The sequence below is a fragment of the Corapipo altera genome, unplaced genomic scaffold, assembly GCF_003945725.1.
Source record: "Corapipo altera isolate COAL_440 unplaced genomic scaffold, ASM394572v1 55, whole genome shotgun sequence".
Classification (NCBI taxonomy): Eukaryota; Metazoa; Chordata; class Aves; order Passeriformes; family Pipridae; genus Corapipo; species Corapipo altera.
In genome coordinates, this window is record NW_020884882.1 from 10823896 (window position 1) to 10838604 (window position 14709).

The 14709-nt window shown below is 41.9% G+C and overlaps 1 protein-coding gene across 4 annotated transcripts in view; it reads left to right on the plus strand.

The window, feature by feature from the left end:
- Positions 1 to 14709, plus strand: part of ATXN7 (ataxin 7) — an 86349-nt gene that overhangs the window by 21437 nt on the left and 50203 nt on the right. For 3 of the 4 annotated variants that reach the window (XM_027640649.1, XM_027640646.1, XM_027640648.1), the window contains exons 3-5: positions 4394 to 4598; positions 4754 to 5008; positions 5501 to 5569. In XM_027640649.1, the coding sequence (XP_027496450.1) occupies positions 4765 to 5008; positions 5501 to 5569 (313 nt within the window). In that variant the 5' untranslated portion in view covers positions 4394 to 4598; positions 4754 to 4764. The remainder of the gene's footprint in view (positions 1 to 4393; positions 4599 to 4753; positions 5009 to 5500; positions 5570 to 14709) is intronic. The other variant, XM_027640647.1, reaches the window with a different exon arrangement.

Below are 14709 nucleotides of genomic sequence, written 5' to 3' on the forward strand. Positions count from 1 at the left end.
TTCCCAGGATCTGTGGGAAAAAGGATAATAGACTGGCATGGTTTCTTATGTAACTTTTTATTTTGTGCTGCATATGATTATTGTTTTGCAGGATCATGGTCCTGTGTTTAGTTATAAAGGGAGAAGTTGCTCCATTTCACTGAACTACTGGTCACCACAATATATTTTTCTTGACATATTAATATTTTTTCATAGTGGGGCTTACATTAAATGGTCTGTTTTATATGGCTGGGTGGTTCTATCTTCATCTGAATGTTCTGATTTATATGAATTTTTATCTCTTGCTTCCATACTTGTCCAATTATATTCTTACACTTCTCATACTGGAGATACATTTTAAAATGCACAGAATGTCCTCCCCATTCCACCGCTGTCAGCAGGAGCTGATGGGAGGGTCAGGACTTCAGCATATCAGCTGCTCGAGTTGTCACTTCATCCTGATTCTCATCTACCAACAAGTCTTCAGTAATAATGTTTCTTCTTAGTTTTAAAGCCCTTCTTGATCATTTCCTACCTTTTGGCTAGAATTAACTTATTTGATTTCCTTTAATGCCATTATGGCCCTCAGAGCTTTTTCTTGACAGACTTTTTGTGATTTCACTATTTTCCTTTCTTCTGAGTGCTGATAAAGTGACACCCTCGTGGGGTTCTCCCTGTCTTCCCTTTGCCCTTCAGTTCCCGCATCCTTTCACTTTCATTGTGGAAAATCATCGGTGAATGGCATCATTGTACTTCTGCTCTTAAAAGAGTTCGGCTGCAGATTCATCCTTCCTTTTTCATTCCAGTTAAGAGTTGTCATATCTCAGGTCCTATACAGAGGCTGTCATACAGATTCTAACTGAACAGCTGAAGTAGGTGTTCCCTGTTTGAGCGGCTTTCCCGGACCACCTGGCAAAAGAATGAAACCTGCTGGTACAGGTGAAAAAATGCCTGCAGTGTCATGCCACAGAATAACCATCCGCTGCAGTTTTCAGCAGTTGCATGTTGTTTGTAGGCATACATTTATTCATAGTGTCACCAACTATGTTTAATATGTTGTTAAAACTATTTAGTGAGCTTTAAAACTGTGGGTTTTCTTTTTTTGTATGTTTCATTTCCTCTTTCTGTCTCCTTTCTTTCCTTTTCCAGGCTCTGTTATATAGTTTGTTTATGCTTTCTTCACATCATTATTTGGCTGTTTTCTCTACATCATCCATTGTTTTCTGCTTTTTTTCTGCCTCACATTTTTCCTTCCCCACTTTCTCAGCTTAACTCCTCCTTGTGTTTTCTCTCTGTTCTCCAAATACCTGTTCTCATTCACAGGTATGAGCAGTCTATGGTTTTTCACGCCATAGTCTTAGTTCCAGTGCTACTGCTGGGGCTATTTTGCTTCCTCAGCTAAGTCCTTAGAACTGGTGGCGTTTCTGGGCTCCTTTTTGTTCTCTTAAAGAGAAGCATTGGCTTTTAGGCAGTGCTTTCCATACTCTAGTGTTCTTCCTGCTCCTGACCAGGTTCACCCCACTTAATTCTGTATGCCTAATGCAGGTGCCTTATTTATGTGCATGGACATCCTTGACTACTTCTGTAGTCAGTGGGAAGAGTTTCTTCAAAAAGTGTTTTGCATCAGGAGGGACCAAACTGATCCCAAAAGTATCCCTGGCTCTCCACTGACCGCCATGGGAGTTTTGCATAACTGCACTCCTGACTGGATGTCTCAGATCTGTAACACTCACCTCTGTTAAAGTCTACAGCTTGTACATGTGTTTTCAATTCTGATCTCCTTGTGACATGATGGATTTTCAGCGTTTTCCCTTTTTTAGCCTAAAATAATCAATGCATCCGTGTATAGCATTATGGAAACAATTTAAGGAAATTGAACCTGTGTGCTTGAAAGAACCCAAACACATATTCAGCCCGATGAGCTTGTGGGAAAAGAAAGTTCTTGCCACTTCCAGTGCTTGTAAAATCAGTTTTTCATCTGCCCCTATTCCTGCTCTCTGACTAATTGGTCTTGTGCACTGAACTGATGAACCAGTCCTTCTGCTGCCACTTCCCTCCCTCTGCTGGAATACTGATGTACTCACGCACAGTGGGGAAATATTTCAGTAGCGGAAGGTTTACTAAAGGACAGCCTGAGGCCCAGACTGCAGAATTAGATCTTGAGTGGGAATATATGGGAAAGAAAGAAAAGCTGTGATTGAGGGAGGGGAAAAAAAAATGCAACAACCGGATTGAAAGAACAGAGAAGAGCCAGAAAGGGGGTAATCAAAGCTGTATGAAATAATAGTGGCATGTGCTTTACCTGTGTGGCTGGCACTTTTGAATCAAGAGGCATTTCTGAGTATCTTGATGAGTGTCAACTTCAGAAGCTGAAAAGTTGATTATCTATTGGTTTGTTAAAGTAATTAGCTAATCGATGTAATTTTGCCAAATTAAGCCATTTTGCTTTTGCATGATTTGACATACATACATTGGTAATGTTTAAAGAAAAGAATCATGTGATGTGTGAACATTAAATTAATATGCCATGGTCAACTCTGTCACTGTTAAAGAGTAAGAGATGGTATTCTGTGACTCTGTTTGGTCACTCTTCACTATATTTGCTGTATGTTTTTGTTAAAAAAAAAAAAAGAAAAAGCCTTTATGGATTTGATCGACACTTGGACATATAAAGGATTCTTTTTCAAACTGCAGCTGAGGCAGCTTTCTGATGACTTTCTCCAGGACCTACATGAATGAAGTTTGTAATATAAACGAGAATATTTGACACAGAGAATATAGACCTGTCTGTAACTTGCTTTATCCTATAGCTGGAGTCTGAATTCAGCTATGGATGTTATCTTAGGCTCCATTTGTGAAGCACTTGAAGAACTAAGCTTAAAAGAAATCAATCATAGAGGTTCTGTTCAGAAATTGTTTAGCACCTGATGGACATTTTTTTTCCAGTGATGTTCTCAGCTTTAATTCTAAGTAGTTTTCTATATTATAAAGTATTCTAATTGATAATTAATCAAACAATAATGCCTTCCATTCATCAGTTATCTTTAGACTCTGGTACCATGAACACCTTTACTCATGTTCAGACTAAGTTGAAGAGTTTTTTCGAAGCTACAGTGCAGCAAAGACCTGATGTAACTGTCAGGGCCCATCTTGAGAAGTTGATGGCCTTTGATAATTAATCCTGCTACAAATGTCTGCAGCAGAAGTCACAGTTGCTCTCTTTATCTAAATTTTATGGTGTTGGCCTTTTATTAAGGAGTTAAGTTAGACTTGCAGTGATCAAGAGGAGAGAAAAATCTGCAGTTTTATGAGATACATTCAGAGTGTGACATAAATTATCAGTTGGGTGGAACACTGAAACTATTCTTATAATTACAGCCTATCCCATCCCATATGACTATGGTGTGATGAGCTTGAATTTATAGATCTTTTATATGCATAAATTTGGAAAGAAACAGCTCTAGCTTGTATAGTCCCACACTTTAAATGAAAATAGAAAATGAAAATTAGCTAAGCCTGCGTGTATATACACCCCTGCAGGACTGGGACTGTGTATTTTAAAACAATTTATTTACAGTTCTGATTTCTGCTGTCTGGTTTTGCAGATACCAGACAAAATATGAGATCTGTGAGCAGTTCCACTGATGGTGCCAGTCCCGTGCTCTCGAGCTCACACATGGACTGAGTACCTATAGAGGAGGCAGCACATAAGATTTACATGTTTTTAGCTGTTCATCGAGGGTATTTTACTGACGGTGGCATCAAGCACGGCCAGAAATCTTTGCAGATTGTGACCTGAGAGTTTAATTTTACATTGGAACTTGAATATTTTAGGGGAGAGAAAACCCTATAATAAATGAATTCCAAACCCAGATTTTTTTTTTTTTAATCAAACAACTTGGTTTTTCCAACGCTTAAACTTTGTTACTATGAGTCGTCAGGCACGACAGCATCCTTTAATCCTCGCTTTTAACACCGCTCGACGTCATCCCAAAGTTTGGCGGGGGGGGGGGTGGTGGAAAGCTGTTTAAGAAGAACTGTGGAATAACAATAAGACCCTCCCCTCGGGAGACAGGTTACGGGTATAACGAGGGCAGCTGCGAGCAGGAAACTCGCTCGGTGTCCCCCCCTCCTGCCCGGGGCGAGGAGGAGAGGGAGGGAAAGGCTGGAAAGGAGGGAGGGAGGGAGGGAGGGACGAGATGGAGGGGAGGGAGCGGGGGGGGGGGGAACGCGCCCGCCCGGAGCGAGTTTCCTGCTCGCCGCTGCCTTTAAGGAGGCGCCGGGTTTAAGGTGGACCGGCGGGGAGGGGCGGGGCGCCCATCCCGGCCCCGCCCGCCGCGTCGCTCCCGGCCCCGCCCCCTTCCCGGGGCAGCGGGTGCCAGGCGGGGTTGTGATGCGGCCGTTGTTTTTGTAGGGTCGCGGGGCCGCGGTGCGCAAGGGAGCGAGGCGGCCCATGGAGCCGGGGCTCGCCTGGCGGGCGGCGTAGCCCTACCCCCGGCTCCCTCCCGCCGCTTTGTTAGCGCAAACCCAAGCGCGCCTCACCTACACGGTGAAGAGGAAGGCAGCGCTCCCCGCACAATAATGGGCACCCGGGCGCTGCCCCCCGGGCCGCCGCAGAGGTGAGTCGGCGCCGCCGCAGGGCCGCAGGCTCCCGGCGGGGGGAGAGCAAGGAGAGAGCGGAGCGGGGCGCGCCGTGACAGCGGCGCGGCGCCGCCGCCTTAAGAGAGCGCGGCGCCACCTTAAGCGGCCGCTGACTTTTCTCGTTACATTGTAGCAGCGGAAAGAATGTCGGCGCGGGCCGCGGGTGACGTCAGGAGGGAGCAGCGCGGCGGCCCCGCCAGGCAGCGGCAGCGGCGGCCCCGCCACGGCGAGGGAGGAGGCGGAGGAGGCGGGAGCGGCGCCGGCCCCGCCGCCACCGCAGCGGCAATGGCGGCCGTCGGGGAGCGCAGGTCCCTGCCCAGCCCCGAGGCGATGCTGGGGCAGCCCTGGAGCCACTGGGTCGATGCTGCTAAACTTCACGGGAACGACGGTGAGTGCCCGCCCGCGCCGCCCCCCCCGCCCGTCCCCAGCGCGCCCCGCGGGGTGCGGGTGCCCCGGGCGCGGCCCCGGGACGGCGCGGCGGGTGCGGGGCCCGGCGGGGAGGTTGGGTCGGTTCCTCCCCCCACCCCGACATTCGTTGCCCGGTGCGCGCCCCCGGCCGGGCTCGGGAGCGGCGCGGAGCGGGCAGCGCTTGCCCCAGTTCCTGTAATCCGGGACACGGTGCGGGGAGGTCGGATCCGGTCCCCGGAGCCCGGCACCTCCTGCCCTGGATTCAGCCGGGGCGTGGGGCGGGGAGCTCCCGCCGCAGGTGAGGCATCCCCGGCGCTGACAGCGGCTCCCCCGCGCCGGGAGACCTCGGGCGCTGCGATCCCGTGTTTACTGCCCGGTGTGTGCCCACGGGGGAACGGGCTACAGGTCAACAGCCCTCCCCTCCGACTTCAGCACGGGTTGAGATCTTGTCTTGTGGCTTTTTTGGTTCCAGGAACAGCATTAGAAGAAAGTTTCAAGGAATATGGAAGAAACCGAGAAGCAATGCGACTTTGCCGAGAAGGTGAGTGCAATTCATTCTTAAGAAAAGTACAGAGAAGTTTTCCTGCTCGTAACTAGTTGCAGGAGGGACCTGCATGGAAAAGAGAAAGATAACTTTGATCCTATAGCTTTGGATTTGGGACTGTGGCCTGTCAGTGACTGGTGTTATTAGCATTGCTATTAAATTAATACCTAATCTCAAAACTACAAGTTAGGACATAGGTTACTTATTGTCTTTACTGTATTTCTATATGGATCTCTTCTTTTTTTTTTTTTAGCCTCTAAATAGTCCTAAGAAAGATGTATGGCCAACACTGATAATATCTTCTCTTGAATTAATATGTTTTGATTCTTGGTATAACCCCTGTCAGCATTTGAATATCAATCCCTTCCTCTGTCATGTCAACGTGTTATGTTTATTGCTTGGTGCACTGCTAAATGAGAGTGACCTTTCACCTGTGATTAGCAAAAGCCCATTAAGGCCTAGTTTGTTGCGAGAGTAACAACTTGGAGTTGTAAGTAGATGATGAATGAAAGCTGTAGTTTATTGGTTACTTTCTAACAGGCAGTGGGAAAAAAGAAGGGAATGAGTCTGATTTGTGATGTGAATTTTTGTTTGTTTTTCTAGTTTAACAGTTATTTTATAGCAGAGAAAGGTTCTAAAACTGTCTTAATATTATTGGTACTTGGTTCCCTTGGACTATCTGAGAGGTGTGCTGGAGAAGAGGCCCAGCTGTTTTAGACACTAGAACAGTTAGACCAGAGTCATTTGTTTGATGCTGTTAGAAATGGAAGACTGAGTTTGTAAACATGGTTTACAATCACAGGAGGCAGGACTTGCCAGGGACCTTAGGAGGTGATCTGATTCAGCACTTATCGACTTTCGAGCTACAAACAGCAAATGAAACCTAAAGCAAGGTGGCACAGGCTAGTTAGATCGGGAGGCAGTGATCCATACTGAGGCTGAATCAAAATGGCTATTTTTTGTAGAATTCCCTATGTTGCTAAAATTTGGGAAAAATCAATTTCTAGGATCAGAGTCAGTGGTCACTGACTGGGAAGAAAGATGCAATAGGCAGCTATGCTGCAGCATTCACATTCACTTGGGTCATTTTGCCATCTTTTGAGTGTATCTTTAAGTTCTTAGGCACTTGAAAAATCACTATTACTTCATTGCCAAGTTCCAATGTAATAGTGCTAAAAGAGCATTTACAACAATAAGCATGCACGTTATCATAATAAAGATTTTACTAATAAGGATTTTCAAACATTTGCTCTTATTTCTACCTCTTAAAATGCAAGCATCTAAGGTTTCCAGATTTTAATGATTAGCTGGCAGGGTGAAGACTAATGTATCTTATTTTTTTTTTCCCCTCTGGAGAGAGATCATGACACTGTTTTTGCATAGGCTGGTCACTGAGACACAACTTTTCTACATTGACTCCAACTGTGTGAATGGTTTGTAGGGTTATGAGTTGAAGGAAGGTCATAAAAAACTTTGAGAATTAAAAGTGAAACTTAGTAGCTCTGTCAGGCTTCTAGAAGTCTATTTATTTTAGTTGCTTTATGACATGAATGAGAGACTGACTTGGTGTATACCTGTAGCTGGTCTCTAGGGAGCTCAACCTACTACAAAATAAAGCTGCAGTGGTATTAATTAAGTTTAAATTAACTTAAGGAACTAGGGGAGTAGCAAAACATGCCAGCATATATATGTATTGTGTTATCAAATAAAACTTCGAAAATACTGTAACTGATTCATTTTCCCAGGAAGAATTTTACCTTCAAAGTTGAGGAACAAACATTTATTGGACTGTGTAAACCTTGGTTCTTAACACAGAAAGGTGAACCAAAAGTATAAGTTTTGTCAAATCCACTCTAACCTCAAAATTTTTGTCGTGGTACCACACAGTGTTTTAAATACAACTAACAACAGAACTCCTTGTCTAAGAAAGCTACTTCTCTACCGATTGGGAGTTGACTCAGAGGCCCAACTTCACAAAAGGATCTCAAGGTTATTTGGGCTAATTTAACCTTGCATTGCAACTCTTCCAGTTTGCATAAAAGAATTAAATATTCATGGCCTGGAGAGGGAGCGAAGGAAGAACATGACTTTACAGCCCACATATTAGAATTGGGTTCAAAACCAAGAACCATTTTCTTTATTTAACAACTGTCAGGCTCCCACTGGCCTGTGTACCCACTGGGATATGGGTGGTAGCTGTTTCTTTTCCCACATGCTGTTTCTCTGCATCCTCTGGTGGGAATGGCCCCATCCTGCCTGGTGGCAAGAGGTGGATTTCAGCCTCACAGGCAGTGGAGTCTTAGTCTCCTGAATGAAGAGTGAGTGTTCCTGTTGTAACACTGTATTAAAGAAGAGGCTTAACACTGCCAGCTTCTCCTTTTGTTGTGCTTAAAAGGAAAAGAATAATGCCTGTTATTCTTTTAAAGGAATAAAGGACATAACTGTGTAATTCCGGGGCAACATTTGCGAGCAGTGGAGAGAGGCAGGGTTCCAGACACACCTTTGTCACTGGCATTTCCTATTTGCTGATCAGGCAGCTCCTCTCTCAGCATGCTGGTGGTTGTGAAGCCTGATGAGTCCTTAATACCTGTCAGTGATGCTAGTTCCACACAGGGATCAGGAAACTAAAATTAGTTCATAGTCTCAAACACTTTTTTCTACATCCAGCCCTCCTTTTCATAATGAAGCTCATGTCAAAGTAAGAACTAGAATTTGAATTTGGGCTTCCCAAACTCCCAGTATTTGTCTTTCTTACTTACTTCTCTGTTTATTTTTCACTACTCTTATAAGCTTTCTGTTCTGCTAATCCATAATATGCAATCATTCCTGCTGGGATCCTCACAGACCTTCATCAGAGTAAGAAACTCATTGGATACTTTCTTACATGTTGCTTTTTGAGGCAGGAACAGTCCACACTGAACTTTGATGTAGAAATCAGAGTTGCAGGAATAAGGTACGGGCTCAATGGACTTGGCTTGCTCTTGTTACAGAAAATCTCCAGAAGATGGGAATGAGAAAGAGATGTCCATCATCATGGGAAGATTTTACTTTAAAGTAACCCTTAAAATTTACTTTGATTTGTTACACTGAAATCTTCTTGTGCTGAGCAATCCTATCAATATAAGAACATGTTAGAATCAATTGTGCTTATTAGTTATTTTCATATGTAATTGACTTGACAATCTTTTGGCTCCTCCAGTCAATTAATTAGAGCTTGTGAACCAGCTAGAGGTATGATTCCCCTGCCACACAGCTTGTGCTGTGATGAAGCAAGGATAGCATGTTGCATTATAATCTGTAAATGCACTTTAAAACAGCGAGGCAAAAATCTCATCCTCTTCATGCATTTTCCTTATTTTGAAAAGTAACTTTGCTGAAGTGCATCTTTCAAACTTGTTTGTGTGATAGTGGGAGTGTGTGCAATCAGATGCAGCCAAAATGTTTTTATACATTCAGTTGATCTTGGAGATGTAGCAGATCTTGAAAGGAGGTTGATGTGTCTGTAGTATCTGATACTGTTTAGTTTGAAAAAAATGGATTCTTAGTATCAAACTTTAATCGCTTCATGAAACAGTTTTTCAGGAGATTCTGGCTAACTCGTGCTCAATTTAGTTTGCTTTTAAAAATTTTTCTGACTGTTGTTGTGAAGAGGATCTCTAAATAGAACTGTGTGTGTAAGTGTAGAGTTCGTGCGTGGTAACTTTGACAGGCTTCAACAGAGTGAACTTTTGCTTCTTACAAAATTTGACAACAGTTTGGCTTGTTTTGCTCTGTGGAAGAGTAGAGAAGCTCTGGATAGAAACAGTGAGGCCTAAAGTTGTTTATTGGGGCTGGGGACCTAACCTTCCCTCCCCCCAAGAAATTCTGACTCTCCTCACAGAAAATTTCCAGTTGCTACCAGTTATCATATGTGCTGTTTTAAATAAAACAAAAACAGCAACCCCCCAAAAAAACCTAAAAAACCAAACCACCACCACCCCCAAGTCTCCGTTGGAGAGAGAGAGAAATAACCCATGTGCATCATCATTATGTGCATTTTTACTTATTAATCTGTACAACCTTTTTGAAGTGGTTGAGGTAAGAGTCTGTTAGATTCTTATATTGACTCATAAAATAATTGTTAAATATCTAAAATTATAAAAATTATAAAAAAGGAAACTATATAGTATCTCAGGGGAAAATAAAAGCACAGGGAGAAGAAGAGGGATTTGGTTAGACAATTTAAAATTGTTTGGCTTTGATTTGGTTTTAATAGCTTATCCAGTGCATGCTGAAACCTTGGGGTGTCTTCACTAGAGCTTAAGAATCTCATTCTTTCAGTTACACACACACAGAGTCCCTTTTTTTAGTTTGATTTTTGCGTGTTGCATCCTTTGAGAGGTGAATCCTTTGGTGCTGCCTGTTTCAAGCACTTCACTGGTACTGTCACCATGGCTTATAGTTAACTGGCAACAAACTACAGGAGGACAGAACATGTGTAACTTGGGTCTTGAGCTGAATTTGATCAATTGTCATTGATCAAGATAGTTGAATCTTTGCTGAAAAGTGGTCTTGGCCACCCTTACAGCATCCTTCCATGCCAGTGATTTGTTCTGTTTGTACTTGATGCTTCTTAGAATCCCAAGGAAGTTTGTGGTTGCTCTCTGTATGTAACTGAGCTATTTGGGATGATCTGGTCATGAGGGGAGATGCAGAGGAGGTGGTTACTTTATCAGAGGCTGAGTTAGTTGGGTGATGGTCACTGGTGCTCAGCAGTATCACGGGTCAGAACTGGTGCTGGCTGTGGGGTGATGTTGCGTGGTACCAGTCTTACAGTTTTTAGACTATTCTGTCTTTAAAAAGCAAGTGTTTAATTTTCTGTGGGAATGCAGATTGTCAGTTTTTGGTAGGCACCTTTAGAAAATGCTCCAGAAGATTTTGTGACTGTACAATCAGTCAGGAGAGCAGGTGGGAGCAAATTCTGTTCAGCATCGTGTCACCTGATAACAGTTGAACTTCTGGTCTTTGACAGTTAATATGTCCTGGGGATAAAAATAAAAGACTCCATGAACCTCTTGGGCATTCAGCAGAAGCTTTGAGATTTGATTATATTAATTGCTATTAATGGAAGTTACCAGAGCTGTGATGGTACTAAGAGCTATGCAATGAACTCTCGTTCTTCTCGAACCCTTGCTGGGCAGGGTTGAGCCCAGTGAAATCCAGGACTGGGCCAGAAAGGCTCACTAGAAGGCCAAGGTCTAGAATTTTCCCAGTAGCAGGTTCAATAAATAATTAAAGTGGTGGTGAAACTTCTGTTTCAATATTAAGTTGTAAATACAAGTAAGAGACAGCATCTTATTTCAAATTTAAATTTGTTTTTATTCAGCCTTGGGAAGTGCTCAATTGAGTTGATTTTTGTTGTGTTAAATCATGTCAGAGATACTTAGAGGGCTCTATAGTCCTTGACTGCCTGCAAATACACTGTGAGAATTTTTAATAGATTGAAATAAATATTTTAAGGTAGCAGTACAAAGTGCCATGTTTCTTTTTTGACATTCTGCATAGCTCTTCACAGTCTGTAATCAGATAAATCTCTTCTTCATTTCATTGCATTTTAATTGACTATTTACACAACAAGTTTTAAGGATCTGTGGGCTGGTTATCGTAAAACAATTACAAGGAGACTTTAAAATTGCATTGAACTGTGTAAGAAAATTGTGGAGATTTTATGAGATTGCTTGAAAAACATGCAATTTGAAAGGATGCTACTTTTGAAATTCTTTGCAGTGACTGGCTCTCATTTTCTTCTTGTTATTTTTTCTCCTTAAATCCAAGTTCTGTTTACAATATTTAATTATTTCTGACGAGATGAGTCAGATGTTATAAATAGAATATTGTGATGTTAGACTGCAAGTTAGAACTGTGTCATCTCATATGCTTTAAAGATACTTTGCAGGTTTTAGATATTACCATATTAGTGTGATATTGCAAGGCCTTGGAGGCTGTCACTGGAACTGCAGCCACAAAACTGCCTCGGTCTATCCATGACATGTGAGAAGGCAGGATATTTTCTTTTAATAAGAACCTTTTGAATTAGTTGTCTATACACATATGTAACAGTCGGGAATTCACTGTTATCTAATGCTTCTTAAGTGGTATGTGTGATTAGCTAGGTTATCCCTGTGCAGAAGAGGTGATGTCTTGATAATACTTGGTTAAAGATTGCTTTTTGTATACTTTCTGTGCTATATTTAACAACAAATGCTGAGTAAAAGAAGGACAGTGCAATAAATATGTAGAAATGTGACTTTCACACGAGTTGGTAACATTATCTTCTAAGTAGAGCAGGAAAGACAAAAAGGCTTAGTGAAGGATACTTTTAAATAAATTGGGTTAAGAGGATGCAGATTACTCTCTCTAAGGTAACTATTTTAAAAGCTATTTCTTCCATTGCAGTGGATCTATAAAAGCAAATCTGTCCAGTTCTTACACCTCTCCTGGCTATGCCCAGACTGTGCCTGTAACTGCCAAAGGTCGACTGGGGATAGGTGTGATCTCTTATTGCTTACAAGACAGAAAAGATTGTATCTTTCACAAACCCTTATAATGTTTGACTTGTAATTAAGTAGTCTAAATAATAGCTAAGATGCTTAAAAATTGTTTCTCTTCCTGGGGAATGAATGAAATCACCACTGCTGTGGAACTTCCTCATATGTATGATACTCAACATTATTTCCTAGACATTCTTACAGTGTAGGTGACAGCACAGAGGTGAATAGAGCTTTGTATTACACTTCAAGTTTTTTAGCAATGAGTGTTAAAATCTGACAAAGGGAATTCAAAGTATAATGGAGCAAATAGCATGACTGTAAAAGCAGTTGTCATGGAAAGCAATGAATTTGTTGTAATCTGTGTTCCCATTGCTAGAAGGCTTTGCACAGTCAGAAGCTGTCCTTGCCTGTGGAGCTGTGAGCCAGGACTGGTGGTGCCGTGGCTCTTGAACTGATTCTCATGGCAAGTCAGATACTCGTGGTAATCCCAGATACTACGGGGTATGACAGGATATGACTTCATCAAAGTAAACTACACACACAGCTGCTCCCACATTGCTTGGAGTCGTGATTGCTACCTTTAGAAATGGTCACCATGATGGTAAATATCCTGGGTTATTGGCTCAGGTAGATTAGAAATACTCAAATGCTCAGTTACTTGTGTGTAAATGCTGCTCATCAGCCCTTGTGGAATCAGCTGGTTTGTGGTAACCTGTTTTCCCATGAGAAAGATTGTTTATTTACCAGCTCACCCTCACCCTGATTTGGCATAGCCCATAGGCAAACTTCATTGATAATACAGGGCAAAAGAGATAATTGGTTATGCCTCTCTTCTCTTCTGGGGAAATTATAACAGGCAGAAAACTTACGCAGTGTTCTTGATCTGCTCTTCTGTTGCTAAGCAAGACTTGAATCTTTCATCGACTGCAGTGCAACAGAAAATGCAGCGTTCTCAGCTGGTGCTGAGAAAATGTATACAAAGGAGCTGAAGGGTTAAAATCCATTAGGGACCAGTTTTGAGATTGTAAGCTCATGTTGTGTGCTTTGGTTCTGAAATCTAGAGCTCTCATGGTTTTATCTGCAAGAAAGTTGGTTGGGCGCTTTCATGCCTTGAAGTCCTATAGCTGCTTGCATTAAAATGAAGTGTAGAAGCTTGAATGAGTTAAATTTGAAAATCAAGTCATATGGTGAATACACAGTAAATTGGATGTTTGGATGTTTGTTTTCCATGAACATCAAATTACGTTGTATTTTATCCTCCATAAACTCAGTTTTCTGTCTACAGTTTTCTTCATTGACTGCATAAATGGTGTAGTAGATGTTGTCAGTAGGCAAATTGGTTTATTAAGTGTTACCTGGGGATGTGAGGTGGTGGTGTGAGCCACTGAAGTCAGCAAGGGTTTTACTTGTGACGTAGGGAGGACGTAGGACCAGGTTATGGTGCTCAGTGGTGAGAGAGAAGACAGCCACGTTCACTACAACCTCACGATCAGACAGACAGCAGAGAAGTACTTCACTATGCAAACATTTAATTGTCAGTCCCTAGATATTATAGCCATGGCTTTGTCAAGGTGTATATAGCCTAAATTACACCCTCTGGCTATTGTTTCAGGCAAAAATACAGAAGAAAATCTGTATCAGTTTACACCTAGGGTGTGGTTCTACAATCTTTTTTTCTTTTTTTTTTTTTTTCCCCTCCTAGTAATGCTGGATTAAGCAGCTCCTCTGTCTCTGCTTTGTGAAATAACAGTTGTATTCTAACTGTAAAGTTGTTTCCAAAACAAGGTGGTGACTGCGTAAAGAATATGATTTTCCATCACATATTTGGTCTGGTAATCCTCGAATCTGTTTGGCTGTGTTTGATTGTGTATCTTCTCAGAGTGGATCTGATATGTTTTTTACATGTCTACCTCCAAAATTGTATAGCATAGTAGATCTTGTATCTTGGTTATCTTTGAGTGTTAGAGATGTTGTATCAGTGAATAACTGCAGTGTAAATCAGGATCAGTTATAAGTGGTGTATTGTGAAAACTAAACAGCAAGTAAGAACTATTTTATATAATTTAATGTATTAATATTTTTTAATTATTTTTAGTTATTAGTTATGTCAGGAAACCAGGTAATAGAAATCAAAAGTTTCTCTAACATTGCTGAGGTGCTTCCCAGTAACTCTATAAGCTGGAGAATACAATTTGAATTTGGGTTACTCTGCTGAAGAAGAGTTACAGCATCATTTCTCTCTTATTGGAGTGCTATTGCAAATGATGCCAAAAGGAGAGAGAGGCATCATTTATACACTATACATAAATGTGTGCCATACCAAATATTCTTTTTATCCCTTCAGAACAAATCCAGAGTCATGTGGAATATCCAGAGGCCTCAAACGCTGCAAAGATTTGGGATAACTGGCCATATTTTTGATGGATGTGTCAAAGGAACAGAAAGTGTTCCCAGTAGTCAGACAGTGTGGGTGTTGGATTATTGAGACAGCCACATAAAATGATTTGGAAAGTGAATTATTTTCAAAATAATAAATCTTCCCATGAATTTTCCCACTTTTCCCAATAAATGTTAAAATCATCTGTTTTGTTCCTGTTCAGTTAGAGT